At 37.4% G+C, this 27227-nt stretch overlaps 1 protein-coding gene across 1 annotated transcript; it reads left to right on the top strand.

Moving 5' to 3' along the window:
* Nucleotides 1–1429: 1429 nt before the first annotated feature.
* On the top strand, nt 1430–22907 carry LOC127426446 (ribosome production factor 1). Its single transcript, XM_051673275.1, has 9 exons — nt 1430–1727; nt 1966–2022; nt 3850–3930; nt 4014–4109; nt 4198–4351; nt 4494–4576; nt 5245–5426; nt 19133–19259; nt 19373–22907. The coding sequence occupies exons 1-9, from the start codon at nt 1482–1484 to the stop codon at nt 19412–19414; spliced, it is 1068 nt and encodes a 355-aa protein (XP_051529235.1). The 5' UTR covers nt 1430–1481; the 3' UTR covers nt 19415–22907.
* Nucleotides 22908–27227: the final 4320 nt, after the last annotated feature.

Raw genomic sequence — 27227 nt, 5'->3', positions numbered from 1 at the left:
AAGGGAACGATTCTATTTGTTGCACCGAAATAGCCCAACCAGCAATGGTTTCTAGAAATGATCGAGATGCTGTACAGCTTGCCATGGGAAGTACAGCTGAGGAGGGATCTCCTCTCTCAGGCACAAACTGGCAACCCTAGCCCAAGCTGTGGAACCTGCATGTGTGGCCCCTGAATGGAGTGCACTAACCATGCCAGAACTTACACATTCAGTCATGAATACCATTTTACAGGCCAGAGCACCATCCAAAAGACGTCTCTATGCATTAAAATGGAATGACCCAGTAGACTGCCCCATACATGAAATTCTCATATTTTTTCAAGAGCGATCAGACGCAGGACTCACTCGCTCAAAGTGTATGTGGAGACTATATCTGCGTATCACGCACATGAAGCCGGCGCCACTATAGGCAAGCATGATTTAATCATAAAGTTCCTTAAAGAAGCAAGACGAAACAGGCTGGGCTTAAACACCATAGACAATATTTGAATACTGGCATTTTTGTAGAGAGGTTTCAACTAGGTCGTGTAAGAAGGCATTCCCCAAATGCGTTAATGAACGCAATGTCTCGTTCCCTTTGTGTCAGGGAACCGAGGTTACGTACGTAACCAAGACGTTTTACGACCGTTTTTTTTTTTTTTTTTTTTTTTTTTTACAGTTTTCGTTGCACTTTTTCTTGTCGTAAATTTTGAGATATATCTTTTAGTTAACGTATTTTGGGATTGTAATGTTTATGGAATACGTTTCAGTGAGCGGGAAAAGGCACGCTTTTGCTGCTGCAGATTGCAGCATGAGAGTCTTAATCTATTTAAAAATATATATTATTTTTTTATCAGCATCATTGGGCACACACAGCAGTCATAATAGTCATTACAATAATATAATTAAATACATAATATATTAATCATTACAAATCTAATTGAATTGTTGGATCCTAAAAGCCAAAGGGAAAAAACAGACAAATCAATTTATTTTTGTTTTTATTAGATAATATACAATATTGTACAAAATATATTATCATATTTTAATACTTAAAACTTATTATAATTAATCTATGCAATTTTTGCGAGCTGGAGAGAGTAAATAAAATAATATTTGTTGGCTGGTATTAATGCCGTAAATGAGTCCTACCTGTTGCTTCATTCTCTACTCCGAGATCTCTTATAAAACAGCAATTGTATCGTAGTAAACTCCACACATAGTTTATCACAAAGGGATTATTTAGTGTAAAACATGTTGAAGATTAGTGGACAGGCAATAAGTAGTAAACCGTTTCCTCACAAAAGCAGTTTATTCAGTACGCTGAAGCATCTCCTCCACAGACATCCATAAAAAACGGCCTCTTGTCTCCTCGCCAGTGTACCGCTGAGTTATGATGATGCTAACCTTGTAGGAACCATTTAGAATGGCTCTGGCAGAAACTTCCAGCTGAACCGGAAGTAGACATTTTCACACACGTGAATGAGACAGGAGCAACAGAAATGGACTCAACGGAGCTATCAACTTCAGAATGTGTTTCTAAGAAAAAACGAAAGACGAAAATGCCAAAGCGAAAAGTCAAATTTGACGAAAATCCAGTGGTAGAGATGAATCCAGCAGAGGGTGAAGTAAAAGAGGAGAAGTCCGAGCCAGGAGCGTTTTTTCCTCCAACATTCAGCGTGTCTGACATCAAAAACAAGCAGCGCAGACATACGATGTTTCTCAAACTGAAGCAGGAGAAAAGAAAGGTGACATGTTACTTACTGCAGCGCTTTATCTTATACATTTACAAACCTCATGAAGTGCTAGCCTTGGCTGTTTTTTGGGGTACGAGGCGCGTTCGAACATTCGGAACGAACATCACATGCGCGTTGGAATCGAACAAAATTAGTGGGTTCGAATCGACGCGTCATGATATTTATAATCTATATAATCTAGATATAATCTATTATATGTTAATAAACGGTCTGTAATATCTCTCCTCAGCAAAAGCTGGAACTGAAAAAGAAAAGGAAGAAGGAGAGAAAAGCTCTTGGCGATAAGGTATGTTTGATGCACTGTATTTAAAATGCTGTGTTTACACCTGGTACCAACATCTGTCTATGAGTCAAGACACATCATTATTTACACTTGGTATTTGCATGCTTTTCCTGTGACAACTTATTTAATTATTTGAGGAGGGTCTGATTTCATGACTGCATACATCACTTACTACATAAGTATATTGCTGCATGTTAATAAACTACAGAGTAACAATACACGTCAAGTCGATACAATTTTCCTCTCAAATGTATCTGCATTTGAATCTTAATTAAAGAGATTAATCGACAGGTGTGAAGGTGGTCCCTCTCAGTTGTCCGGGACGCATCAGCATTTACATGCACATGTTCCGATACGTTTCTGACTATCTCAAAAATGTGGTTTTGAGTAATCGGATCACAAAGTGTTTTGGACCCCATTTACACCAGTGTTTACCACTGGCCACTTGTGATCGGATTACATAAACTCACTGAGCACTTTATTAGGAACTATACCAATACTGGGTAGGGCCTCATTTTGCTCTCAAAACAGCCTCAATTCTTCGTGGCATGGATTCCACAAGATGTTGGAAACAGTCCTTTGAGATTCTGGTCCATGTTGACATAATTGCATCATGCAATTTCTGCAGATTTGTCAGCTGCACATTCATGCTGGAATATCCCATTCTACCACATCCCAAAGGTGTTCTATTGGATTCAGATCCGGTGACTGGGAAGGCCATTGAAGAGTGAACTCATTGTCATGTTCATGAAACCAGTTTGAGAAGACTTTTGCTTTGTGATATGGTGCATTATCATGCTGGAAGTAGCCATTAGAAGATGGGTAAATTGTGGCCATGAAGGGATGCACATTGTCAGCAACAATACTCAAATAGGCTGTTGTATTCAAGCAATGATTTATTGGTATTAACGGGCCTAAAGTGTGCCAAGAAAACATTCCCCACACCATTACGCCACCGCCACCAGCCTGGACTGTTGACACAAGGCAGGTTGAGTCCATGGATTCATGCTGTTGGTGCCAAATTCTGACCCTACCGTCTGTGTGCCTCAGCAGAGATTCATCAGACCAAGCTACGTTTTTAAAGTCTTCAACTAGTTTTTGTGACCCTGTGCCCACTGCAGCCTCAGCTTTCTGTTCTTGGCTGACAAAACTGGAACCTGACATGGTCTTCTGCTTTTGTAGCCCATCCGACTCAAGATTTCACGTGTTGTGAATTCTGAGATTATATTCTGCTCATTACAATTGTACAGAGTGGTTATCAGAGTTACCGTAGCCTTTCTGTCAGCTCAAACCAGTCTGGCCATTCTCCGTTGACCTTTCTCATCAACAAGGCATTTCTGTCCACAGAACTGCCACTCACTGGATATTTTTTTGTTTTTGGCACCATTCTAAGTAACCGACTCTATGTGAAAATCCCAAGAGACGAGCAGCTACAGAATTACTTAAGTCAGACCGTCTGGCACCAACAATCATGCCACGGTCGAAATCCCTGAGATCACAGTTTTTTTTTCCCCCATTCTGATGGTTGATGTGAACATTAACTGAAGCTCCTGACCCGTGTCTGCTTGATTTTTTTTGCATTGCACTGCTGCCACACGATTGATAGATTAGATAATTGCATGAATAACAAGGTGTACAGGAGTTCCTAATAAAGTGCTCAGTGAGTGTAGGTTAATACGATATGTAAACAGGGTTAAAATGTGTGTTAATATCATCACACTCTTGACTGTCTGGCTGTTTAAATCAGTGACATTAATTTAGCATTAGTCTTTGTCTGTTTGTTTTTTCATTAATAAATTGGTGTTTCCTTCATTTTTTCTTTTTTTTTAGGCTCCACCTAAAGAAGTTCCCAAGACTATAGAAAACCAGAGAATATATGATGAAACTACAGTCAACCCAGAGGATGAGGAGGTGATGTGTGATTAATGAACCCTCTTCCACCCTTTTGCTGTGAATGCTTAAAACTAACATAGAACTAATTTGTTTTTATCCAGGTGGCTTTTGATGAAGGAACCGATGAATTCTCTGCTTACTTTAATCGTTTGACAAATCCCAAAGTTCTTATTACCACTTCAGACAGGCCGAGAGGAGTGAGTTTACTGTGATTTTGCTTTATCAATCGAGCAATGCATATATACTTAAAGTATCGTGTGTTTATGGTATTGTGTGTGTTTTCAGAGAACTGTGAGGTTTTGTGAACAGCTGGCGACCGTAATCCCACATGCGCATGTGTACTACAGAAGAGGTCTGGCATTGAAAAGAGTCATTCCTCAGTGTATATCACGAGGCTTTACTTACTTAATGGTGATCAATGAGGATAGAAAGGTGCCAAGTATCCTTTACTCAGACTTCACTATGTAATATAGTGTTATATTTGTATAATATCTTTGAGATGTTATTGTCCTATCACCTCCTTAATGAGTTGAAATGTTCACAGAATCTTGTAGGATTTTCTTTCACTTAAAGTGTCACAGATGGTTTGGTTCTCTGTCACCTTCCTGACGGACCGACTGCACATTTTAAAGTCAGTAGTGTCCGGCTTCGCAAAGAGATGAAGGTTAGTGAAGTGTTCCAACAGTAAAGTGAAATATAATTTTTCTTCTGTCCTAAACCAAGGTTGGGCAATACTCAATATAAGTATTGGCTCCTTTTCAATTCATGTGTTGGAATTTGAATTGTAATGACAGGAAGAGAAATTTACTGATTTTTAATTCAGAGAAATTGAATGAAGTTGCAGCAGCGAAATTTCATTAGTGCCAACACAGGGTGTTTGACAACATAAATAATTGCATTTTTCAGTTTGACAAATAATATTTTTTTTATTCAATGATATAGTTTACCTGTGTCAACCACATTGTTTTCAGATAATTTTTTGGCTCGGAACGTGTTCTTCCGACATGTTCCGTAATGAAAGTTAATTTATTGAATACAATGAAATATATCTGAATTAAACACAAATTTCTGTAGGTGGCATTTTAAATATTAATATCATTTAAGGCTTCCGGAAATACCCCATATGTTGCGTGTATGATAACATGCTTATTAGTAATTCATACTGAAATTAAATTACATTTAAAAATACAGTTACAGCAGTTATATACATATACTTCTGAATTTCATTAAAATTGTAGAGTTTACACATTACTGTTTGCTACCTTGATTCTAAAGAACGCACAACCCTTAACTTTGTAATTTTTATTTATTTTTATTTTTTGCATTATTTAGAGAAGAGGTAAGGACCCTACAGAACACGTTCCAGAAGTCATCCTCAATAACTTCACTACTAGACTCGGTCACACCATCGGACGGCTGTTTGCTGCTCTGTTTCCTCATGATCCACAGTTTGTTGGCCGTCAGGTCGCCACATTTCACAATCAGAGAGACTTCATCTTTTTCAGATTTCACAGGTAACTCTTCTTTTATTTTAAGCGTATGCACCCATTGCGTAAATTATAAAGCCTGTCGCGAAAGTCTGCTGAATCGTGAAATCTTGTTTGCAAACTGTCAAGTATGGATTAAAAATACTCGCACTGAACTCGCACATATTGTTGTCACAATATGCATTTTTTTATATTGACAGGCTTGTCTCCAAATTTTTATTGTGCATTTTGAATTCTAATCACATATTGCCATTGAAATACTGGAATTTTAAGTGAATGTTGAAATGTCATACAAATTTAATTTCTTGATTTCCAATGCAGTAGTGTATTATTTGAGTGCTCCAAACAAACGTATTCTTAGGTCTGCGGTGTGGTGCGATTTTAATGTGTGTTGTAAATGCAAAACATAACTCTAGGTTAAATTTTTACTTTTACATAACTGTACAACATTTCGTCATTTTTGGAAGTGGATATTAAAAAAGTATTCTTCCACTACACACGTTTCTGTGTGAGAGGTTTCTTAATCGAAGGTTTAATGGGACTGCCTTAAAATGACTTAAATTCAGGATATTATCATCTAAATATATTACTATTTCTTTAATATGTAATACCATACCTAATAAGTATTGTATGGAAATATTTTAATATGCATTATTATTATGTAGATTGATTGGGTTCCAAAGAACACTGAATGTAAATGAAGAGTTTCCAAAAATATATTTCAAGTTAATTCTGAATAAATTAATTTTAAGTGTGTGTCATATATATATATATATATATATATATATATATATATATATATATATATATATATATATATATATATATATATATATATACACACATAAATACACACACACACACACACACACACACACACACACTGCGTGCACAATTATTAGGCAATTGAGTATTCTGATCTTATCATTATTTCCATGCAAATTTCTCCAAACCATATAAACTTGAATGCTTATTGGATTCAATCATTTTCAGGTGATATATATTTGTGTAATGAGGGAGGGTGTGGTGAAAGTGACTAACACCTTATATCAAGGTGTGCATAATTATTAGGCAACTTCATTACCTCAGGTAAAATGGGCCAAACAAGAGAATTAACTGGCACTGAAAAGTAAAACATTTTAAAATGCCTTTCAGACAGATGGAACACTCTTGAAATAGCTAAACTATTGATGCGTGCCCACCGGACAATCAAACGTTTTGTTGCAAATAGTCAACTGGGGAGCAAAAAACGCATGGAGAAGAAAAGGTGCAAATTAACTGCAAAAGAGAAGAATTAAACGTGAAGCTACCAGCAACCCATTATCCTCCAGTGCCACCATATTCCAGAACTGCAACCTACCTGGAGTGTCCAGAAGTACAAGGTGCCAAGTGCTCAGAGACTTGGCCAAGGTCAAGAAGGCTGAAACACGACCACCACTGAATAAGATTCACAAGTTGAAGTGTCAAGATTGGGCAAAGAAATACCTGAAGACAGATTTTTCAAAGGTTTTATGCAGGGGTTTTCAAACTGGGGGCAGCAAGAGGGAGTTAGGGGGTCCGTGAAAAACTTGCCAGAAAAAAAAAAAAAAATATATATATATATATATATATATATATATATATATATATATATATATATATATATATATATATATATATATATATATAATATATATTTACAGTAAGATCATTTTTTACAGAATTTTTTAACCTTAAGATGTTAATAACCAAATCTACATATAGTTTCATGATTTATAAGAGTGGTTCCTTGTAACGTATTTATCCCAAAATACTTAGCGCTATTTACGTTTTGCACTTATAGTACGGTGAACGAAGCAATTAGCGGCTAAGTACATGCTCTACAAATGATGGAAAGATTTTTGAATAATCCCGCTCCTGCAAGCAGTTCGTGTCAATCTGACTTGGCGAACACTAAACAAAAAACAAGAAAATATGACAAATCTTACATTACGTTTGGTTTTACCTGTATGTTAAAGCAGGGAGTCGAGAGACCCTAGTGTGTTCTCTGTCAAGAGATTCTCTCCAATAAGTGCATGAAACCATCCAAGCTCAAACGTCATCTATAGCAGAAACATCCCAATGAGTCAGGAAAGTCCACTGACTATTTCAAACATCAGGAGTTGTGTTTGGCCCGGCAGACTAGTACTTTTCGGCAGCAAGCATCGTCCCTGAGAGGAGTTTAAAGGCATCATATTTGGCATCACTCCACATCGCGCATGCTAAGAAGCCGCACACGATTGGCGAAGCATTATTATTACCAGCTACTAAAGACATTGTCAAGGAGTTATTTGGAGAGGAAGCGGCACGAAAAGTAGATTGTGTGTCTTTGTCGGACAATACAGTGAGCGGACGCATAGGTGACATGTCCAACGATATTGCTTCGCAGCTTTTAGAACAAGTGCGAGCCAGTGAATATTTTGCACTGCAGTTGGATGAAAATACTGATGTTGCAAATCAAGCACAGCTTATGGTCTACATTCGTTTCCTTGGGCAGGACAAATTTATCGAGGAACTTCTTTTTTTTGTAGAACCATTGAAGGCAGAACCACAGGGCAGGACATATTTAATATGATGGATCAATTCATGACGGTCAATTCAATAGACTGGTCTCGGTGTTGGAGTGTGTACGGTGCACTTTTAAGTTCAGCTTAAGCGTCCAAATACTTTTTGTGGCCATATACATACACGGTGCAAGCAAGCGCAGCGGTGTTGTGATTCTGATCAAGGAGAAAGCCCCCAATGCTGTTGCCACACACTGTATGCTTCACCGTGAGGCTCTTGTGGCCAAACGCATTGATGATGATTTGCATCGTGCTGAGGGATGTAGTTGAAACTGTGAACTATATAAAATCACACCCCTTGAAACAGACTATTCGGTTTATTCTGCCAAGAAATGGGTGCTGATTACGAGAGCTTGCTGCTCCACTCAGAGTTACGCTGGCTTTCCCGCGGGGCTGTTTTAAATCGTGTGTATTCGCTGCGCAAAGAGCTGAGAGAGTTTCTCTCTGGTGAAAAGTCAGAGCTTGCCAACTGTTTTGAAGATGACTCATGGATACTGAAGTTGTCATACATGGCGGATTTTTTTCCAGCATCTTCAGTGTCCTCAATCAGAGCATGCAAGGGCACAATGTTCACATACTGAATGCACAAGATAAGGTGCACGCGTTCACGCAAAAATTATCTCTGTGGGAATGCAAACTGAAAGAGGGAGTTACAGAAATGTTTCCTCTCTATAACCAGGAGTGCATCTCCATTGCTGACAACATCACGCCCATAATCCAGTCTCACCTGTCACATCTTCAGGGCTATTTTAAACAATATTTCCCTGATTTGAACAACACCCACCTGGACTTTGTTAGAAACCCATTTGTACCAGGTGTTGGCCCTCATCTGAATCTAGCTCCCCAAGAGCAACTGATTGATTTGACAAATGAGGGAGAGATGAAAACAAAGTTCCCCTGCCTTCCTCTGTCAGAGTTTTTGATGTCTGTGAGAAAGGACTACCGTGTTTTGCCTGAGAAGGCAATAAAGTGTCTTTTACCATTTGCCACAACCTACTTGTGTGAAGCTGGATTTTCAGCACTGAAAGTACTTCAGTCCAAGCACCGAGCCCTTCTGCAGGTCGAAAGTGACATGCGCCTGGCTCTCACTAAAATGAAACTACACATTGACAAACTGTGTAGAAGCCACCAGGCTCATCCAACCCATTAGGACATCTTGAATCAGTGAATGTGGTGTTGTTTGATTTGATTCACGTATTTGTAATGCAAATGCTGCCCTTCAGGTTTAACTACCAGTGCCTTAATACTGTGAAAAAAATGTACCCTGTTCAGTTAATGTATATATTTTTACATTTTTCAGAAATACAAAAAACTACAGAAGCTATATAAAATTAATTGTGAGAATTATTTTTGGCTATAGTGATTTGCCAAATAATAAAAGGAAATTGTTATTGAAACAGCATTTCAGATTTACGTTTATTGTAATATGAATTGCAATATGTCTTTACAGATATATAAAATTATTTACTTAAAAATACATAGTTGCCTTATCATATTTGGGGGTCCTTGGGATTAAAAAGTTTGAAAACCCCTGGTTTTATGGACAGATGAAATGAGAGTGACTCTTGATGGACCAGATGGATGGGCCCATGGCTGGATGGACACAGGGCACCACTTCGAGTCAGGTGCCAGCAAGGTGGAGGAGGGGTACTGGTGTGGGCTGCTGTCATTAAGGATGAGGTATTTGGACCTTTTCGAGTTGAAGATGGACTGAAACTCAACTTTCAAACCTACTGCCAGTCTCTGGAAAGTACTTTCTTCAAGCAGTGGTACAGGAAGAAGTCATCCGCATTCAAGAAGGCCATGATCTCTATGCAGGACAATGCTCCATCACATGCATCGAAGTGCTCCACTGCTTGGCTAGCCAATAAGGGCCTCAAAGATGCCCAAATAATGACTTGGCCCCCTTCCTTACCTGACTTAAAACCTATTGAGAACTTGTGGGCCCTTCTCAAATGTGCGATTTACAGTGAGGGAAGACAATACACCTCTTTGAACAGCATTTGGGAGGCTGTGGTTGCTGCTTCAGCGAAAGTTGATCGTGAACAGATCAAGAAACTGACAGACTCCATGGATGGAAGGCTCATGGCAGTTATTGAAAAGAAGGGTGGCTATATTGGTCACTGAATATTTTTGAAAGGCCAAAAATTTTATTTAATTGTCATTTTGTGTTACTTATTTGTTGTGCTTACTGTAAAAATTGAGAATAAACAATTTAGTAGGAAGAAATTATTTTTGTAATTTAGTTGCCTAATAATTATGCACACTTATATATTCGCCTGAGAAAGAAAAAAACTCCCTTTTCCTTTGTTAAACATTCAGGTTTGAGGTTCAATAACATTTTGGATTGACTGAGAGCATTGTGTTTGTTCAACAATAAAATGAATCCTGAGGAATACAATTTGCCTAATAATTGTGCACACAGTTGAAATCAGAAGTTTACATACACCTTAGCCAAATACATTTAAACTCAGTTTTTCACAATTCCTGACATTTAATCATAGAAAACATTCCCTGTCTTAGGTCAGTTAGGATCGCAACTTTATTTTAAGAATGTGAAATTTCAGAATAATAGTAGAGAGAATTATTTATTTCAGCTTTTATTTCTTTCATCACATTCCCAATGAGTCAGAAGTTTACATACACTTTGTTAGTGTTTGATAGCATTGCCTTTAAATTGTTTAACTTGGGTCAGATGTTTTGGGTAGCCTTCCACAAGCTTCTCACAAAATGTTGCTGGAATTTTGGCCCATTCCTCTAGACAGAACTGGTGTAACTGAGTCAGGCCTCCTTGCTCGCATATGCTTTTTCAGTTCTGCCCACAAATGTTCTATCGGATTGAGGTCAGGGCTTTGTGATGGCCACTCCAGTACCTTGACTTTGTTGTCCTTAAGCCATTTTGCCACAGCGTTGGAGGTATGCTTGGGGTCATTGTTTGGAAGACCCATTTGAGACTGAGTTTTAACTTCGTGGCTGATGTCTTGAGATGTTGCTTCAATATATCCACATAATTTTCTATTTTGTGAAGTGCACCAGTCCCTCCTCCAGCAAAACACCCCCACAACATGATGCTGCCACCCCCATGCTTCACGGTTGGGATGGTGTTCTTTGGCTTGCAAACCTCACCCTTTTTCCTCCTAACATAACAATGGTCATTATGGCCAAACAGTTCAATTTTTGTTTCATCAGACCAAAGGACATTTCTCAAAAGTAAGATCTTTGTCCCCATGTGCACTTGCAAACTGTAGTATGGCTTTTTTATGGAGCCATACTACAGTTTGAGCAGCCTTTCAGGTTATGCCGATATAGGACTCGTTTTACTGTGGATATAGATACTTGTCTACCTGTTTCCTCCAGCATCTTCACAAGTTCCTTTACTGTTGTTCTGGGATTGATTTGCACTTTTTGCACCAAACAACGTTCATCTCTAGGAGACAGAATGCATCTCCTTCCTGAGCAGTATGATGGCTGTGTGGTCCCATAGTGTTTATACTTGCGTACTATTATTTGTACAGATGAACATGGTACCTTCAGGCGTTTCGAATTTGCTCCCAAGGATGAACCAGACTTGTGGAGGTCCACAATTTTTTTTTCAGAGGTCTTGGCTGATTTCTTTTGATTTACCAATGATGTCAAACAAAGTTTGAAGGTAGGCCTTAAAATACATCCACAGGTACACCTCCAATTGACTCCAACTGGCCAATCAGAAGGAATTTTCCAAGCTGCTTAAAGGCATAGTTAGCATAGTGTATGTATACTTCTGACCCACTGGAATTGTGATGTAGTCAATTAAAAGTGAAACAATCTGTCTGTAAACAATTGTTTACAAAATTACTGGTGTCATGCACAAAGTAGATGTCCTAAACGACTTGCCAAAACTGTAGTTTGCTAATATGAAATCTGTGGAGTGGTTAAAAAATTAGTTTTAATGACCTCATCCTAAGTGTATGTAAACTTCTGACTTCAACTGTGTGTGTGTGTGTGTGTGTGTGTGTGTGTGTGTGGCCCCAAAAAGTATTTGGATGCTTAAGCTGAACTTAAAAGTGCACAAATTCCTTTGCTTTTGAAAACAAAACATCAAACCTAGTGGCATTTATTGTAAAGAAAGATAACATAATCACACTTTTCAAGTCAAACATTTAACAAAAAGAAACTTGTTACATTTTAAATTATAAAGCGACAGATATATGGTTTTAAAATCAAGACAAAAATTATTTGGACACTTGATAATGGCTTCGTTAAAGATTACAAGTTTAAGTGTTTTAGTTTAGTTTGCAATCCTTTCGTTCACAGAACTTCTTGGCAACATCTGGACATAGAATCAAGTTTCTGTAAAAGCTGTGGTGAAAGTTTCCTCCAGGTTTCAGCCACCAAAGCTTACAGTTCATCCTGACTAGAACATCGACAATCTAGCATTTTCTTCTCCATTGCATCCCATAAGTGCTCTATCCACCTTATTTTGCAACGCAGAAGCAGGCGGCTGCATTTCTGGCAAGTGTGACAAAGTTCCGCTGTCATTGACCGTAATGTGAATAACTAGAAGGATAATAATACCAGAATTTAGTGTTATAAGCTTATAAACTATCACACAATCACAGGATGTACAGCAGAATAATATCCTAATGTCGGATAATTTTCTAATGTCAGCATTTATAGTAAAAGAGTAAGTAAATCATTCACTTGTTGCTGTGTGTTGTATTGAAGAGGTGATAATAAAATCTGCTTCTTTACAAAGATCTTGACGATGCGGTATTTCTTGTCTCCGTGTAAACCTCCAGACATATGTACCCGCATAATCTCCGATGATGCCTTTATTTCCAAAGGCGATATTTCATAAGCCATGCTGAATGAAAGATCTGCATGTCCGTTTACTACACACCGCTAAGAAAAGGAGAATGCTCTCTGACAAGAACGGAGAGAATAATGTGTTTATTATTTTGCCAAGATGAAAAAAGATGCAGTTTTGGTGCAAAGAAAGTTGAAGCAACATTTGCCCAGCGGCTTTCTGCTCTCTGCTGGTTGTGTAAATTTTGTGGTAGGCGTGACAGACGGCACTGAGGACTGTCCATGTCAGCACCTGATCTCTCATTCATTCTGCCTGTGCAACAGTGTGTGATGAAACAATGGCAAAATGTGACAAATGGTAAAACTATATAAGCTCCAAACCAATGTGTTTATGAAAATAGTAATTAATGATTATATGACGACCTATATTGCCAGCTTGTAATATTAAGCAGCATAATGTAGTATTTTTGTATTGCTAAAATAGCTGGAAGTTTCTTATACCAGAAGAGGTCCACATTCAAGGTTGTTAATGGTGGCGCCCTAGTTTTGCTGAAAAATAAGGTGGATAGGGTTTAGGCCAGGGCTCTGGGATGGCCATTCTACGACCTTAATTTTCTTTTTTGCAAAGTATTCTTTCAATAGGCGGCTGGTATGCTTTGAATCGTTATCCTGTTGAAAGATCCACTTCTGTGTCTTAAATACGTTCTTCACTGATTTCTGCAAGTTTGCGTCCTGAATTCATGATTCCATCAATGAAAACAAGCTCACCAACACCATTGTAAGATAGGGCTGAAACGATTAGTCGATGTTAACTACATCGACAAAAGAAATGGACAAATTCCACTGTCGAATAGTCATTTGGTCTCATTTAACATAACGTGATCACATTAAACTCTAATGACGATGTACGAGAGCAGCACTGCAGCTCGTGCCTGTCTGAGGAGAGGAAGAATTACACAGATGCAAATTCCAGATGCACTCTAAACATTCCAAACAGCTTCAGGTGATGTAGATCGCAAAGTATGAGGGAATTATAATGCAAAAATACAAAATAAGTAAATACAGAAGCACTCTTGTTTTGGAATAAGTGGAGCTGGAGCTGCTGCTCCGCTGAAGCAAAACTTGCATGTCGAGCCTCTTTAAAGGAAACACCCCAGTGTTACATCTTTAATGCAGTTAAATTTAATGCATTATAGCTTTATTAAAGTTCAAACAATATGGAAGCAGATCATATAAATAACTACAAACTCCGACACTGGCATTTCTCTGTGCGGTCAGCGCCTCTTCTATGAGTTGCACGAATGTCCCGATCTAAGGGGGAGAGATTAAAAACTGCAGGGATGCTCACCCACGAGTGCGCACGCTTAATGCAGCTAGATTATAATATGATGGCTTGCGACTTATTGAATCATAATATATGTCACTGTGCATCTGTTATCTTGAAGAAAATTGGCAGTACGCAGCTTTTTTAATAAGAGAGAGTTTGTTTTTTTTTGAGAGCTAAAGATGGATTGAAGTGAACAAAGAAGTGAGAGAGGGTAGTCTTTGCCCCATTACACACTGCAAAAAAATACGTTTTTGATTTGTTTTTTGTTTTTTTGTTTTTGTTGTTTGTTTGTTTTTGTTTTTGATTTGTTGTTGATTTGTTTTGTTTGTTTTGATTTGTTTGTTTTTGATTTTGATTTGTTTTGGCTTATTTTCCAATATAAATATTTAAAACTCATTTTAAACAACATACGTTTTCTTTAGCAGCTATACTGCAGAAGAAAAAATTGTTATCTGAGAATGTTGAATATAATATAAAAAATACAAATATTTTAAAATATTTAAAAATCCCTTAAAAAAAAGATGCATTCACCTGAGAAGCAGCATATAAGATATTTAGACTTAATATAAGGATAGATCTTGAATATAAGTATATTTTGTCTTTACGGCACTTGCAGAAGTATAACCAAGTGAAAAAAATACACATATACAAATACACTTATATTTAAGATACATTTTCTTAAAGCAAGTCTAAATATCTTATATGTTGCTTCCCAAGTAAATGTATCTTGTTTTAAGGATTTTTAGACTATTTTAAATGGAAAACCAGACAAAATACTTGATAACAATAGGATTGTTTGCAGTGAATTTCTTTACTGAATTAAACTTCAATTCAGTGAATGATGTATTTTTAAGATGATTTTGTCCTCTTTATTGTTAGTAAGCATGTTTAATACAACATTTTAAGCATGGCCACAAGCTGAATAATCAGTAAAGAGCTAATGATTAATTATTGCAATAATTGCCGAATAGTCGAATAATCGTACTAATAATCGTTAGATTAATCGATTATCAAAATAATTGTTAGTTGCAGCCCTACTGCAAGACCCCGTTTCCATCTGGTATTATGATGCGTCTCGGGTGATCCGATCACATGTGGTCAGGTTAGACAAATCGCTGTTTACACCTGGTCACTTAAATGCATCTCCTGTGACCACTTGTGTTCGGATTTGAAGGGTAGGGTCTCTGTTTCATGACGACATACATCAGTCACTATGTCATTGTATCACTGCATGATATTAAAGCGCAACAAAGTCAGAAAAGATGAAGAAAGCGCGAAAAAACGGTGCACTGTTTCTCCCAGATAAGGTTGAAATTGAATCTAAGCACAAATGCAACGTCAAGTTGAATTATCCGTTATTTTAGTGTATTACCTGTATTAAAGGAGTTTCAGGTGTTCGTGCTTTTCATCTGTTTTGATATCAGACACACTAAAGAAGATCTGTGAAGCTCTCCTAACTGTGTATGTATCTGCTTTTAAAATTTCCATTCCTATTTCCTTTTAAAGCCGCTCGTAACCGGCAAACTTTAAACTCTTGTTTTAGCGCAGCGGTTGATTGAGGGGTGGCGCTTTACTGCTGCCGGGATGATTAGGACAGATTTGTGTTTACACCTTAAATGCGATTTGGACATGTGTTTTTGACCACATTCGTATGTGGTTTTTGTGATCTGATCACAAAATGTTTTAGACCTGTTTTTAGGGCTGACCACATGTGCTCGGATCACCTGAAACGCATCTTAATACCAGGTGAAAACGGGGTCTAAGAGAAACAGCACCAGACTTTTCCATGTCCACATATGTGCTTTAAGGTGCCCGTAGTGCATTGTGGAATACTTCCCCTGCCTTTCTCCACACAAATCATCTGCCATCAGATCCATGCAGGTTCAATTTGGACTCATCTGAAAAAAGACAGTTCTCCAAAAGCTGCTGTCTTTCTGTGCATTTTCTTTTGCCAGTTTTATCCTGGCTTTCTAATTCTTTTAGCTAATGATTGGTTTTCGCCGCATTACTCTCCCTCTGTACCCATACTCATTGATCCTGTTTCTAATGGTCTGCAGACTAAGTTGTATCTGGTAATTCTCATTGATGTGTGAGGCAATCCTTGCACCTGTTTCTTGCCTTGTTCTCTTGATTTTATTCACAGTTGTCCTGTCCAATCTGCTGGTTGTCTTTCTGGGTCTGCCTATGCGCTTTCTGTTCTCATTAACAAGTCTTTCATCTTTGAACTTTTTTTGCAATATTCCCAACTGTGGAGGATGGATGATTTAATTTTTGCTGACTTGGCAAGAGCACCTTTGAAGAAAATGTCAGATCATCGATGTTCTAGTGTGGATGAACTGAAAGCTTTGGTGGCTGAAACCTGGAGGAAACTTTTACCACAGCTTTTACAGGAACTTGTTGATTCTATGCCCATACGTTGTCAAGAAGTTCTGCGGACGAAAAGATTACAAACTAAAACACTTGAACTTGTAATCTTTAATTTTTTGTCTTAATTTTTAACCATATATCTGTTGTTTTATAATTCAAAACGTAACAAGCTTTTTTGTGTTAAATATTTTGCTTAAAGTGTGATTTTATCTTTCTTTACTGTAACTGCAAATTTGTTTGATATTTTGTTCTCAAATGCAAAGGAATTCATGCATTTTTAAGTTCGGCTTAAGCATCCAAATACTTTTTATGGCCACTGTATATATATTAGACATGAAGAAAACCGATATTGCAATTATTTGTATAACAAGTTATCATCAACAAAAAAGGAATGATCATAACAGCCCTAGATGGTCGAGTCATTATAGCTCATACAGATAAAAGTGGGAGTGTATTCCAGTATTAAACTTCTCAAAACAGAGGGGGAAAAAAAAGAATTTTGATAGTAAAACAAGGAATTTACATTTTTGCATAATGTACACTCAAACTATTTAAATATTTACGCATTTCAATTTTATAATAAAATTCCTTCAAATTAAATTTTGTAATCTTTAAAGCTGCACTACATAACGTTGTGCTCTCTAGCGACATCTGTGGTTAATAGTTAAAATTAAAAGCAATATTCAGAACAACACATTAGGTCAGTTGTGTCTTCTTACATGTTCTTGAGCTTACATGTACATCGCCTGTGTGTGATCAGGACTGGGAGATATTCAGAGCCAGAGTCATAAGTTGTTTTCATGTTATGTTATACAATTAAATATTTAAAACTGAAGTATTACTTGTGTTGATGATGATAAAAAAACACTCTTATTTACATATTTAAAATGAATGAATTTTACACTTATAGTGCTTTTTTGGCACTACACTCAAAGCGCTTTACATAGAGAACAGGGGACTCAATTCCCTCAACCACCAGATACCAGTATATTTTAATAGGATTATCAAGTGTTTTATCTACTATTAATGCGTGCAGTAGTCTGCAAAGTTATGGCTTCCACATTGTTGAACATGTCTTCATTGTCCAAGATGTGCTGCCGAATGTCTGTAAGGCAAATATAATTTCTGGCCTGAACCAAATTGACCATAGCCCGCTCTTGTTGGTCAGTTAGAATTTTGCCTCTGCCTCCCCTATTTGACCTAGTCTGTATTCTGCAGGGAAAATTACAGTAACAACACATTTAGTCACATCACCTACTCTGTGGTACACATTGGTATGCAGTATACAGTCATTTGACAATTGAAAGTAGCCTAATGTTTATTGCATGCTGAAGACTTACACTTCTCATTGCGGAAAGTTCTGATGATTGAGGCCACGGTTGATCTTCTGAGGTTTGGTTGAATCATTGTAGCTGCCTCTGTCATTGTCATGCAGTGATTTATGACATGGTCTACAACTATTGCTCAGATTTCATTGGACACTCTTTGCTGTTGCTGCCATTGTCTTGGTCCATGGCCTTGTCCTCTACCATGAGGCCCACGACCACCTCTCAGATGGGTTGCTTGTCCCCTGCCATTCCTTTGACCACCATGTCTTCCTCGTCTTCCTCTTCCCACTGCTTGACCACTGTTGTGACCTGGATCACCTGCCAGCTCCATGTTACAATATCGCTATGTTGTTGTAGGTGGATACCACTCATTTCACTATATACTCGTACCACAATGTGAAATCAATCATCAGTAACGAGTTGGCAGTATTGGAAAAGCAATTACAAGGGCCTGCGAACTTACAGTAATGACAAATCTGAAAACATGGTCTGGAAAGATGGTGCATGGGACCATAGAAACAGTCTGATAAAGAATGATGATGAAATATTACATCCATAGATAATGTAGTCCAGTTGGTTCATGTTCCACGGTAATTGGTGTCATTGGATCTCATTATCCTGAAACTTTCATGATCTAAACATGGAATATTGTTCATCAGTTTCCATAAAACTATGCACTGAGTAATGCAACAGTTACTTTTTGACCAGCTGTAGTTAGATCATTGTAAAGAAATGAATAGACAGTCATCTCAGATGTAATGTGTGAATTGCATTTTGAAATGGTAATACTTTGATGTTGTGTCATTTTGAACAGGTGATTTTAGTTCAATTAACAAATTATCTTAGGTTTATGTGTATTGTATCCAAGCAATTGGAAAAAGTGTTAGAGTTTTGAAAAATGTGCATTTTTATCATCGGTTGTGAGTTTTGTGTCTAGAGTTTTGAAAAATGACATCACGGTTCTGAAATTAGTACCAAAGTGATAAAAATTTGTTTTAACCAAAATGTTTTACATAGTGCAGCTTTAATAAAATAAAAATAAATATTGTAAGTTTTATTTAATTTTGTTAAACATTACACAATTCAATTTGATGGAATTCTGTTATGAATTTGAAATGCATAACTCTCAAAGGTAGAACTGGGGCTACTTACATTTTGTACTACAGTGAATAAAAGTTTTTGTGAAAATGTGAGCCCTTTTGTTATCATTCTTCTGCTTGAAGAAAAGTAACTTATTTTCATGCAAGCAACTCTTAATTTGATCAATATGGTTTAACTGAAATGTACAGATGAAGAACTGGTATTTCTACAGGACTCAATCAACTCATTTTGTGCAACACACAGGTATATCTTCAAGAATGAAAAGAGAGTAGGAATCCAGGAGCTAGGACCCCGCTTCAGTCTTAAACTTCGCTCCTTACAGAAAGGAACCTTTGACTCCAAATTTGGGGAATATGAATGGGTTCACAAGGTTTGTCCTAACTCTGAAATCTCCCTTATGGATATCATTGATTGTTTCAGTGTGTCAGTAATTTAAATTATGTGTCAGTCACACTTTATTAACTGTTGCTTGATATCTTTCAGCGCCATGAGATGGACTCCAGCAGAAGAAAATTCCATCTTTAAGAGACGGACTGGAAAAATAGGATAACCGCTCTTTAACGTCTCATAAAAATCTAATAATAACTTTGCCATTTAATGGAATGAGTGTTAATGAAATACAGACTTTGAATTTGCTGTATTATATTTTATAATACCTCTGTAAAATATGACTGAGATAGAAATATTTGATTTGTTTCCAGTTCTAAAAAATGTATACATTCAACAGATTTTTTTTCTCTTTGCTTAAATACAACTTGTAAGCCTTCATTCACATTTTGGGAAAAAGAAAAGTTTTGAGAGCAGGGCCAGTATGCATAAAATGCTCTTAAGTATAGTACTATGATTTGACTAATTCTTAGCAAAAAGTGAGACTTGAGCAAAAAAAGTCTAAGCCAGAAGTAATGGCAGAAGTGAGACTTAAAGGGATAGTTCGCCCAAAAAAATGAAAATTCTCCCATCTACTCACACTCATGCCATCCCAGATGTGTATGACTTTCTTTCTTCTGCTGAACACATATGAAGATTTTTAGAAGAATTCTTCAGCTCTGTAGGTCCTCACAATGTAAGTGAATGGGTACCAAAATTTTGACACTCCAAAAGCACATAAAGGCAGCATAAAAGTAATCCATACGACTCCAGTGGTTAAATCTATGGGTGCTTCTCATTTCTTAAATTGTGCATCCTCATTGCCTTTCCTTGCTTCCTTTCCTCGCTACCTAGCTCCACCCTCTTAGGAAAGAAAGGAGAGGAGGATGGAGGAATCAAAGCAAGATGGATTTGTGAAATGGAATGTCCTGCTCACTCAAGTGTCACTTTATAGCTCTGTCGATGTGTAGCTGCATTACATTGGAGCGCTTGCTGTTATGTTATTGAAACTATTGATATATTCATAATAAAACCTAATAATTCAAGATGCACTGTTAAAGTATTTGACAATTATGGTTTATTTAAACTGCAAAGGTGAAATATGAATTAAAGCTGTTGTGTCAGATGTGAAGGGGGAGGAGAATTTATGTGTGCGTCAGGTGATTTGGCCAAAAAGTCTTCCACATAGGATGCTCGGTGCTTCCTCGCTCGTGTCCTCGGGAAGCTTCCTCGGTCCTTGCCTCCTCATGGTGCATTTAGAGAATAGATACGTCCTTCATGATGGCGGACTTTGAACTGTTTCCGGGTCACGGGCTCGAGGACGGAGGAGGGAGGAAATGAGGATGCACAATTTAAGAAATGAGAAGCACCTTATATCTTCAGAAGCGATATGATAGGTGTGGGTTAGAAACGTAACTTTCACTTTTATATTCTTTGTTTTTGGCTATTTGCATCCTTCATGCATATCGTCACCTACTGGGCAGGGATGAGAATTTTTAGTAGGAAAGGACTTAAAGCTGAAGGATGTAATTTCTGTGACACTAGCACCACAGAATGGAATTGCAAAAATAAACAATGTTTTTAAAACTGCTTTCTAAATACGCCGCTCGTCTGCTGCTGTTCAACAGTCAGATAGTCCCACTCCCAACTCACACCGTTGGGGTGGGTCGCTCAAAACAAACAGGAATTTTTATAGTGCCACAGAGACGGAGTATTTACACTTTTCGAGAAAATGTATCTATGAATGGCTTACTTATAGTTGTCTCTGCGTATTAAGCTGGGATAGAAGTATTTTAACACTGAAAAAGTTAAATCAGCTTTAAATATTGATGTGTTTCTTACCCACACCTATCATATCACTTCTAAAGATACAGATTTAACCACTGGAGTCATATGGATTACTTTTATGTGGCCTTTATGTGCTTTTTGGAGCTTCCAAATTTTGGTACCCATTCACTTGCATTGTATGGACCCACAGATCTGAAATATTCTTCTAAAATTCTGTGTGTTTAGCAGAAGAAAATCATACACATCGAGGATGGCATCAGGGTGAGTAAATGATGAGAGACTTGAACTGTCCCTTTAAGTGTCCCTAAGGACTACAGTGATGCCACCCCGCAACCACTGTATCGGCCATTAGTGGGCCTGTGATAACAATTATAATTGGTTAATCAATAATTTCTTTGAGCCAAATGTATTTTATCTTATTTCTTGCATTTTATTAGAGGAAAAAAAACATTATTTCACACATTTTGCCCAGTGCCCAAATTAAAGGGTACAAAAATAGAAATGTATGCTAAACATTGGTACAAAAGAAAGAAATGTTACAATATACATTGCATGTAATTTTTCATATTATAAAGAATTCTCAATTTTAATATTCTTAAAACATAGAGTAGGCCTATTTTAAGTATAAAGACTCACTTGCTGTTAGTTATGACTGTTAAGTTGTTTTATGGAAATGCAGCGGGCCTGGGTAGCTCAGCGAGACTACTGCTGACTTCCACCCCTGGAGTCACGAGTTCGAATCCAGGGCATGCTGAGTGACTCCAGCCAGGTGTCCTAAGCAACCAAATTGTCCTGGTTGCTAGGGAGGGTAGAGTCACATGGGGTAACCTCCTCGTGGTCGCTATAATGTGTGGTTTTCACTCTCGGTGGGGCACGTGGTGAGTTGTGCTTAGATGCCATGGAGAATAGCATGAAGCCTCCACACACGCTGCGTCACTGCGGTAACGTGCTCAACAAGCCACGTGATAAGATGCGCTGATTGACTGTCTCGGACGTGGAGGCAACTGAGAATCGTCCTCCGCCACCCAGATTGAGGCGAGTCACTACGCCACCACGATGACTTAGAGGGCACTGGGAATTGGGCATTCCAAATTGGGGAGAGAAAAAAGAAATGCAAACTCATATGTCTTTGAGTTAATTATATTTACAGATAATGAATCAGTACAATTTAACTTATGGGCTAAGGATAAACGGCTCTAAAACAAATAAAATAGCTGAAGGAATCTGTCAAAGCACCTGACACCCATATTAAAAATAAAGTGCTTGTATGCTTTGGAAATATTTGCTCGTATTCCTTTCTGCTGAGGCTCTGTACCATTTTTCAAATGTGTTTTTTTTTCTTTCTTCATAGAAATGTTTTTACTACTGTAAAGTTACCTCATTGACTGAGATTCTCTGTGACAGAGTGGAGATATCCTACGAATCGTTATGAAATTTGCAACACATCTTGGCCCCTTAATCGCAAATATTTTTATCTTATCACTAGGAGTTATCCAAAGAATTCCTAGCTAAGAGTTTCTGCTTTAAAACCTATTTACAAAATGTAGGAGTAAAGGCAGAGTTGACATCGTTGCTATGGAACGCACTTTCTTAAAGGGATAGTTCACCCAAAAATTAAAATTCTCTAACATACTCGCCCTCATGCCACTCCAGATGTGTATGACTTTCTAGAAGAATATCTCGACTCTGTAAGTTCAATGTAAGTGAATGGTGGCCAGACATTTGAAGCTCCAAAAATCACACAAAGGCAGCATAAAAGTTATCCATTTGACTCTGGTGGTTTAATCTGTGGGGGTGGATTTAATCCGTTTTGTTTCACCTATTTTCTTTTATCATCCTCATTTACAATAAACCATGTATTTTATGATGCTGTATCTTATTTTAATCAATTAACTTTATCCTTACATGTGCATGTAATTTGTATGTTGTCTGAGAAGTGACTGAGGGTCTGGTTAATACCAGGAATGCAGTAACAGTGATTTTTCATTTAGCCTGGCTCACAGAGAATATGCATTTTTATTGTACTGCATTTATTAAGCTTTAGTTATGATTATGTTCTGTTTCACTATGTTTTCCAAGTCTCCTTGCAGGCACTGCATTCCAGCTAGGTCTGGGTGTCATGTAGCCTTGTTGAAGTAAGATATGACCTGTTTGTTTTCTCTAAATCTTCTTTTCATTCATGGGAATGTTACTATGTTTTTGTGAATAGGGTGCCTCATAGCCAATCAACTTCCACAGAAATGGACAGCAAGAGGCCCCGCAACTCATCAAGTATTAGAATTAGTTATGGTTATGATAAATGTTTTGTCTTAAACTTCTGTTGTCAGGCAGTCGGGTGAATACCATGATTTTGAAATAGTTTATGTAATCTTCCTATGTTTGAACCAAACAGAATGTTAGAAAATCTGTGACGTAAACTGATTTTGCAAATGCCTAAAGCTTAGTATTTGTGTTTAGGTGAGTTCGCTCCCTGAACTCATCTGTAACCTATCTTTCTGATTGTTGCCATTGGTATTGTGGATAATGGAAAACATGTTATCTTCAGTAAACTCTGTCAACTGACTGAAATCCGTGTCTTCAGAAGAGAAATGATAGGTGTGGGTGAGAAACAGATCAATATTTAAGTCCTTTTTTACTATAAATTTCCACTTTCAGATGTGAAAGTGAAACTAAACAAGCGCCCACACCTATCATATCGCTTCTGAAGATATGGATTTAACCACTGGAGTCATGTGGATTACTTTTATGTTGCTTTTATGTGATTTATTTTTTTAGCTTCAAAGGTCTGGCTACCATTCACTTGCATTGTATGGATCTAAGAGCTGAGATATTCTTCTAAAAAATCTTTGTGTTCTGCAGAAGAAAATCATACACATCTGGAGTGGTATGAGGGTGAGTAAATGATGAGAGAATTTTCATTTCTGGGTGAACTATCCCTTTAAGAAAGCGCATTCCGTAGATGTCAACTCCGCCTTTACTCATACCGGTGTTTTTAAAGCAGAAACTCTTGGCTAATAATAATATATAAATAATATTAAATGTTGAGGAAAGTTTTGGAACAGCTTGAGAGTAAGTAAATGATGTCAGAACTTTCATTTTTAGCTGAACTTTCCCTTTAAGTACAGATACAGACCTCTTTGCACATGACCCACCTCTTAACTGGCACCAGCCCACAGGTGGGCTGTTTTGTTCTTATAAACAATTTTACTGGACTATATTACCTTCAAATTCTACTTCAATCATGACACATTTTATATCATTTGAAAGCTCTAAGTCTCTAGTTTCGAAATGCGAACACTGTTTTGCTATCAAAATGACATAATTAAAGTAACGTATTAATTAGTGACAAGAGTATGCAAAAAAAAAAATTGTAACAGGATTCTTAACCGGAGTACTGACCTTTATTATGAAATTGCAATGCACATGTGTACAATCGTGCAAACCTCAGTCAATCTTTTATCTCAAGAGTTCATAACATCACATCCATCAAGCAAAAGCTCGATAAGACTGTGAAGAGCAGGGTCTGGACAGAAATGACCGTTCCAACTCCTAATGCAGTGGTAGACTACAACAAGTGAGTAAAATGTATTATTATATATAATTACATGTAAATATGTAGTTATATGTAAAAAAAAATTTGTGTAAGAATTTGTGTATTTTATTTACTTGAATATGTCAATTTTAAATATGCCCCATTATTTTTCGTACAGGAACATGGGAGGAGTGGATCATTCCGATGCCCTTATTGGGGATTTTCAGTTCTCCGGAAGACCAGCAAGTGGTACAGGTCCCTGTTCTACCATTTCTTGGACGTTGCAGTGGTGAATGCCTTCATGCTACATCAACAGATGGCCACACTATACAACCAGAAGCCACTGAGTCAGGGGGAATTCCGGGAGACCCTGGTTCAGGAACTTGCAGATTGTATGCCTCGAAACCAGACACCGGTTTCTGCTCATTCTGCTTCTTCAAGTGCAGGAGGACACTCATATCATGCCTGCCAAAAGCCACAGCATATTACACAAACCAGCCGTGCTGTCAGATGAAAATGCAGAGTGTGTCACCAAAAAACATACGTAACCTGTTGCGGATGTGACATGCCTTTATGCTTTCAGGCAAAGTGGGATTGTTTCAGTGCCTGGCATGATGAGAGCGATTTGTAGTGTTTCTGGTCTGGTTTTGTACTGTTCTTGTTTGTTTTTGTTTTTTTTCATATGTTCTTGTTAAAACAAGTTCAGCTGGTAGAGCAATGGTTGAAAGTGTTTGCCTAATGCATAAATGCAATGTAAAAGTGTTTACACAATGTTTTAAAATGAAAACATTTCATAGCAAATACATTTTTGGAGATATCAATCTCAAATTTTATACACAACTTAGACTTATGGCTTAACATTTTTGTTGTTTTTTGGGTGACCAGGCACAGCTTTCATATACATTTTCTTTACAAAATACAACATTTAGTGCAGTACATTTTCATTGCAATAAATTTAAGCTTCTATAACTTTTCACTTATTTTACTGATTTCACTTCAGCTATAAACTCCTAAGTGTCTTCTTTCAGAGACCATATGTAGGCCTTTAGGTCAAAGCATTCATGAGTTACAACCCTTTAAAAAAAAGTTTAATCACAAAGTGGAGCTTGGCTGTCATCTAGTTTCCATTTTGGGTACTGCATCAAAAATTTCATTGCAAACTAATTTTTCAAGATGCCAGTCTCCTATGTTGGGTAGACATATGGCTTTGAAATCGTAGCATTTTTAGGGTGGCCAGGTACAGTTTTTGTGATTTATAAAAAATAAAACGTTTAAAGCAATACATTTTAATCAAACTAAACTTAAACTTCTGTAACTTGTTTTAATTTGACTTTTGTTAGTACTTTCACTAACAAAACTTAGTGAATTCGGCTTGACCCAAGGAATCAGAGAGAAAAATAATTTCGTTTTTTAGCCCTTACCCAGATAGCACAGGTACGTCTTCGAGTTGTCTGCTTTAGATCTTTTCATCTGGAAAGCATTGCATTCTAATTACCATCTGCTAAACATCTTAAAAAAATTCAGATTTACAAACATTCTTAATCATAAACGTCCCAAAGACATTTGCTGAATGTCTAATTGACATCCGAGAGTAAACATCTTATTGAAGATTCCAGATGAGCAAACAACCTAAAAAAAATACATCTTCCAGATGTAAACACACACAACATCTAGAAGTCTAATAGACGTGTGCTGTCAGGGTACAGTTCTAAAGTTTTAGGGCAAAACGTGTGTGCAACTTTGAACAGTTGGTGGTGCTAGAGGTTTTGAGTTAGAGACCCAAATTTGGGTCAGTTATCTCTATCAGTGTGCAAAATGTCATACCTGTCTTATGTACAGTTCTATGGGTGGACTCAGACTTCAAGAGCAGAAGAAGAATTATAATGGATACAATAGGTGCAACATACAAATAGTAGTTTAAAATTCGGAAAAATTGTATTTAATTGTTTGGCACGCAGCAGCTAGGATCGACCCTACATGGGATAGGCTAAGCGTGTATAGCAAATGGATGGATCCTTTCGTTCACTTGTTTTTTACAATTTGCTATTTGTTTTTTCTTTCTAGAGTTTTCAGTCTCTGTGTGCCCCTCCTAGATGGACAGATGGACCCAATTTCAGTGTCAGTGAGTCTCTCCTCACTTTTGAGGCTGTGGGAAAGTTTGTCTGTCAACTAAAAGAAAAACTGCAGGATTTCTGTGAAGAACAAATTCAAAAGATATCTGGTAGAGGTAAAGTTGTACACTTGCAGAAATCATTCTTATATCATGAAATAACATGTAAAAGAATTTCAAAGCATATTATGAAATAACCATTAGGTGTGGACACCCCTTCTAATTGGCCTTTTAATTTACACCCATTATTAACAGGTTTATCAAATCTAGCAGGCCTATCAACCTTATTTTTCAGCATAACTAGGGTGCCGCCAGGGCCTTAGCAAGGTAATCTGGGCCTCCTGGCTGTATCTTGCTCTGGGCCCCTTTCCTATTAAAAAATACAGTTTAGAATTTGTTGTGGGGCCCCCTGGACCTTTGGGCTCCTAGAATCATTACCACATTTCACTCCACTAGCTAAGGCCCTGGGTGCTGCCATTATCAACCTTGAATGTGGACCTCTTTCGGTATAAGCCACCTCCAGCCATTTCAGCGATACAAAA

The sequence above is a fragment of the Myxocyprinus asiaticus genome, chromosome 35 (genome assembly GCF_019703515.2).
Source record: "Myxocyprinus asiaticus isolate MX2 ecotype Aquarium Trade chromosome 35, UBuf_Myxa_2, whole genome shotgun sequence".
NCBI classification, from domain to species: domain Eukaryota; kingdom Metazoa; phylum Chordata; class Actinopteri; order Cypriniformes; family Catostomidae; genus Myxocyprinus; species Myxocyprinus asiaticus.
This window is presented reverse-complemented; position numbering and strand designations above follow the sequence as displayed.